This window comes from Penaeus vannamei, chromosome 15 (assembly GCF_042767895.1).
Source record: "Penaeus vannamei isolate JL-2024 chromosome 15, ASM4276789v1, whole genome shotgun sequence".
Classification (NCBI taxonomy): Eukaryota; Metazoa; Arthropoda; class Malacostraca; order Decapoda; family Penaeidae; genus Penaeus; species Penaeus vannamei.
Window position 1 is genome coordinate 27,407,963 of NC_091563.1, and position 5,000 is coordinate 27,412,962.

The following is a 5,000-nucleotide window of genomic DNA, read 5'->3' on the forward strand; positions in this document are numbered from 1 at the left end:
CAGTTCGACGGCCGCCAGGACGCCTTCCTGTGCCCCAACGGCACCCTCTTCAACCAGCAGTACTTCGTGTGCGACTGGTGGTTCAACGTGGACTGCGCCGCGTCCGCACAGTTCTTTAGCCTCAACGCCGACATCGGGAAGGTCCCCGACAACGCGGCTGCCGCCTCCGACGTCTCCCTCGCCACCTCGTACGGCGCCCCTCAGGCTCAGGCCTCAGCCCAGGCCCCCGTGCAGGCTCCCAACCAGTTCTACGGCGCTCCCAATGGCTTCTAAGATGGCTTATTCTCTGGACCCTCGATTCTCTAGAGGATTCTATATTCATCTCTTATAGTATTTATGTAAAAGCACAATTATCTCTTTACACTGTTAATATTATTATCACCACTATTCAGCCTTTGCGTAGAAATTGCAGATTTTAGGTTGCAAAATATAGAACAAACTGTAGAGGCAACTTTCATTCCCAACGGCATCCAAACAGTTCGAGTTAAATATCGTCGACACATGCACACATGCACGCGCACACACATATGCATAGACATAAACAGAAGTACACACATACGTGTAAATCATTTATATACACATTTATATTTATGCACATACAAATATACATACACACACACATGAGTACATATAAACGTGTGTTTCACAGGTATGATTGTGGATGAAAAGCCATGTTTTTTTTTATTAATAAAGAAAGAGATGAAAACATGCTATCTCACAAACTCTTAGAAACATCCGCACATAAAGACAACAAAAAAAAAAAAGAAGAGTATTCCACTCTAAGAGAGAGAAGGGTAGATTTCGTGATTCAGAGATATGAAAACTTTATGTTAGGTAAAAAGCTAAAAAGTAAAAAGTTTTGTACTTATTGAAATATCATTTCTGATGAAGAGTTCACATGAAAAAAAAGATATTTGATAAAGATAACAATATGGTTGAGAATATGGTTAAAAAGGTTTTCGAATCGAAGCGTCAAATAAGTTACCTTAAGAAATAATTCTTTTTTCATTCATCTCTCCATTTCAGACTGTAATAATGACCTTTCTTCATCTCTTCAGTTGCTAAACACTGAACTAGTTATAACCTGATATACTGAAAATCATAAGTATGTTTCGCCAGCACTAGCATTCTTGGGGTAATTTGTTGACTGAGGTCTTTCGTTAAATGTGTTTTCCTCGTGTAGATGGCTTCCTATTTATCTCATTCTAGTATTCTTACCCCAGTTTGTTAGTATCATATATATATATATATATATATATATATATATATATATATATATATATATATATATATATATATATAAAGAGAGAGAGAGAGAGAGAGAGGGTACACATACATATGTGTATATGTATATATACATAAATATATATGTGTGTGTGTGCGTGTGTGCATATATGTATAAAGAGAGAGAGAGAAGAGTCATAACCGAGAAAAAAGTATGGAGTAACCCTAACCTTTCATTTAGTCTTGCGCACACTGCATGGAATCTTCTTGCGTCTTTGGAATTTCCTAAAGAGAGAAATTTCTTTGAAAACTGACGATAACCTTGCGAAGACAGTGGAACCATTTAGATAGAGTCTGAACGTAAGCGTTTTCCAAGGATAAAATGTAAAGAATGTGAAAGTTCATTTTGATTTTGGAAGAAAAAAAACTGAAATGAAACAACAGCCACTTTTTGAAAGGAAAAGCGTTTCATCACCTGAGAAGGAGTGGAACTTGACTCGAAATGTAGATATTTATGATTTCATAATTATTGCGCTTGTCATTCTTTCTTCATTTTGTATACTGTACAAACAACTGCTTGTTTTCTCTTTTTCTTCATCGCGTAAATTCCTTTCCCTAATCATTCTTCAACCATAAAAAGTGAAAAGGAGAAGAGCAAGAAAAAAACAGAAGGAAACGGAGAACAAGAGATAAGCAAGAACAGCATCCAGCATCACCGAAAGAAGATCTCAATCGACATGTTAGCCTTTGCAGCATCTTCATTTCAAGGTCAAGTCGTGTTTTCTCATGATAGAGCTCGAAGCTCGCTCGTCATGCTTTCGGAGCTACATTAGGTATAAAGCATGGAAGCGTGTGAATGGTACAGAGAATTGAATTTCCTTCAACCGAAGATTTGTCTTCTCTGTTTTATGAGGACACACATATACATATGTATACATATATATATGTATACATACACATACATATATCCACACATATCTAACACACATATATATAGATAAATAGATGTATAGATAATGCAAGAATAAATATATAGATGAATAAATAGATATATATATACATACATATATTCAGGTATATGCGTATGCATATACGCATATACATATATATACGCATTGGTGTGTTTGTATACAGACAAGCATATATATATATATGTGTGTGTGTATTTGCATATATATATATATATACATATATATATATATGTATATATATGTATATATATACATAATATATAAATATATATATACACACATACATTTATATCCATTTACATATATATATATATATATATATATATATATATATATATATTTACACATATAGCATATATATATACATATATATGTATATACACATACATACATCTATGCATATTTATGGATATATATATGTATATATATATACATATATATATATATATATATATATATATATATATATATATATATATATATATATATATGTGTGTGTGTGTGTGTGTGTGTGTGTGTGTGTGTGTGTGTGTGTGTGTGTGTGTATGTATGTATATACACATACACACAGGATAAACACATGCACACATGTTGACGTGAATATGAGCAGTATATGCATATACATATATATATACATATATATATATATATATATATATATATATATATATATATATATATATATACATATATTATATATATTATATATATTATATATATATATATATATATATATATATATATATATATATATATATATTCACATCCAAAATTCTTATAAGGATGTAAATTATAAGGTTACTGATGAGACGTGCGAAGACCACAAATCGCCACAGAGAAATTGCTGCATGCGAGAGAGAGCGCAGATGTTAATTCTCTCGTTCGCTTGCAGATTACACTGCCTTGACATTGAGAGTGAGTGGGGAAGAGCAGGCCGAAGATGGGGAGGAGAGAAGGGGGGAGGGAACTGAAGGGAAGGAGAAGAGAGGAATGAGAGAGAGAAGGTCACCAAGACAGTATATATCGCCTAGAAATTCCAAGCCAGCCACATTCGCTTTGTTCTCCTCCCTCACAATGGCCAAGCTTTTCGTGCTCACGGGTGAGTGTGTGTAAAAGCCTGTCTTCGAAGCTGGGGATCTTTAGGACGTTTATGCACAATAAATATTCTCTTTAAAACTGCGCTGACAATCCAGTTATGATATCACTGTTTTGGCATAGGTTCACTGTTGCTTTGTTGTTTCTTTCTAGGGTCTATCAGTATTATAAAAGGACAAAATATAAATAAGTCAATACATCTCGGCTCTCGTCACTAACCAAATTTTGATCTTCACCCAGCAACCTTGTTGGCAGCAGCCCACGCCCAAGTGGGTTACAATGTGCCAGCGCCCAATGGGCCAGGATACTCCTACGGCGCCCCCGACCTCCAGGCGGCCGCCTCCAGCTTCGGCGCCCCTGCAGCAGAGGACCCCATCGCCGCCCTGGCAGCCAACATCCCCGGCGGAGGCGTCCCTGGCGAGGACTACCCCATCCTGGCCTCCGTCCCCGACACCGGATTCTCCTGCGAGGAACAGCAATTCCCAGGCTACTACGCTGACACCGCCCCGGAGGCCGGCTGCCAAGTCTTCCACATCTGCCAGTTCGACGGCCGCCAGGACGCCTTCCTGTGCCCCAACGGCACCCTCTTCAACCAGCAGTACTTCGTGTGCGACTGGTGGTTCAACGTGGACTGCGCCGCGTCCGCACAGTTCGTCGGCCTCAACGCCGACATCGGGAAGGTCCCCGACAACGCGGCTGCCGCCTCCGACGTCTCCCTCGCCACCTCGTACGGCGCCCCTCAGGCTCAGGCCTCAGCCCAGGCCCCCGTGCAGGCTCCCAACCAGTTCTACGGCGCTCCCAATGGCTTCTAGGGTATTCCAGTCATCGATATCTTGATTTTTAGAGTATATCTTTATTTATAAGGTTATTTATATTCGAAACTATGCAAATTTTCTTGCTGGAATAAGATTATAAGATATACAACAGGAAATACTTTTATTTTGTTATAAAACCTCGTGACAATGTTTATAACAACTACGTATAATTCGATTGTTCCTATTCCATAGAAAAATGAAGTTATACACTCCCGTAGGTGTAAAACATGGTCTAAAAAATGTATATATATATATTTTACACGTTTCAACATTTACTGTATCCAAAATAAAAGAAGGTATAAAAGAAACACCGAGATCGATAGGAATAGAAAGAGAGAGAGAAGAAAGGGAGATACGAAATGAAAGAAAAAAAAAGGAGAAAGAGGAAAGCGAGAGAGAGAGAGAGACAGCGAGAATCGTAAAGAAGCGTCCTCACATTTTAAATCTCATTTTGCCCACTAAATGGAAATCGTGACTTCGTATCCAAACACTACAAATTGAAAATGTAAAGCGCATATCTTTCACAAGACTGAGAGTATGAGGATTTTTTTCTATCATCCGGACATTTATCGCGTCAAGAAATATCTTTTTCTTTTGTCATGTTACAGTTTCCAGTTCTCTTAATTTTTCATCACCAGTACATCATAAGTGATTAATAAAAAATTAAATTATTAACGTAACAAACAACGAGAATGTAAGAAAATGGGAGAAACACGTTCGTGTTTTTATGATATGACTATTTTCGTTAATATATATATATATATATATATATATATATATATATATATATATATATGTGTGTGTGTGTGTGTGTGTGTGTGTGTGTGTGTGTGTGTGTGTGTGTGTGTGTGTATGTATTTCCACAATCAAACGCGAGGGAAGCGGATTCTTATAA

The 5,000-nt window shown here is 37.3% G+C and overlaps 2 protein-coding genes across 2 annotated transcripts in view; both read left to right on the forward strand.

Moving 5' to 3' along the window:
• The window catches only part of LOC113804295 (uncharacterized), a 981-nt gene extending 542 nt beyond the window's left edge, over nt 1–439 (forward strand). Inside the window, exon 2 of the mRNA XM_027355159.2 lies at nt 1–439. This exon is cut by the window's left edge and continues 296 nt beyond it. Coding sequence (XP_027210960.2) covers nt 1–273 — 273 coding nt within the window. The 3' untranslated portion in view covers nt 274–439.
• A 2,807-nt stretch (nt 440–3,246) lies between these two features.
• LOC113804294 (uncharacterized) lies at nt 3,247–4,221 on the forward strand. Its single transcript, XM_027355158.2, has 2 exons — nt 3,247–3,294; nt 3,531–4,221. Exons 1-2 carry the CDS (start codon nt 3,270–3,272, stop codon nt 4,100–4,102), a joined length of 597 nt encoding a protein of 198 aa, XP_027210959.2. The 5' UTR covers nt 3,247–3,269; the 3' UTR covers nt 4,103–4,221.
• The last annotated feature ends 779 nt before the right edge of the window (nt 4,222–5,000 follow it).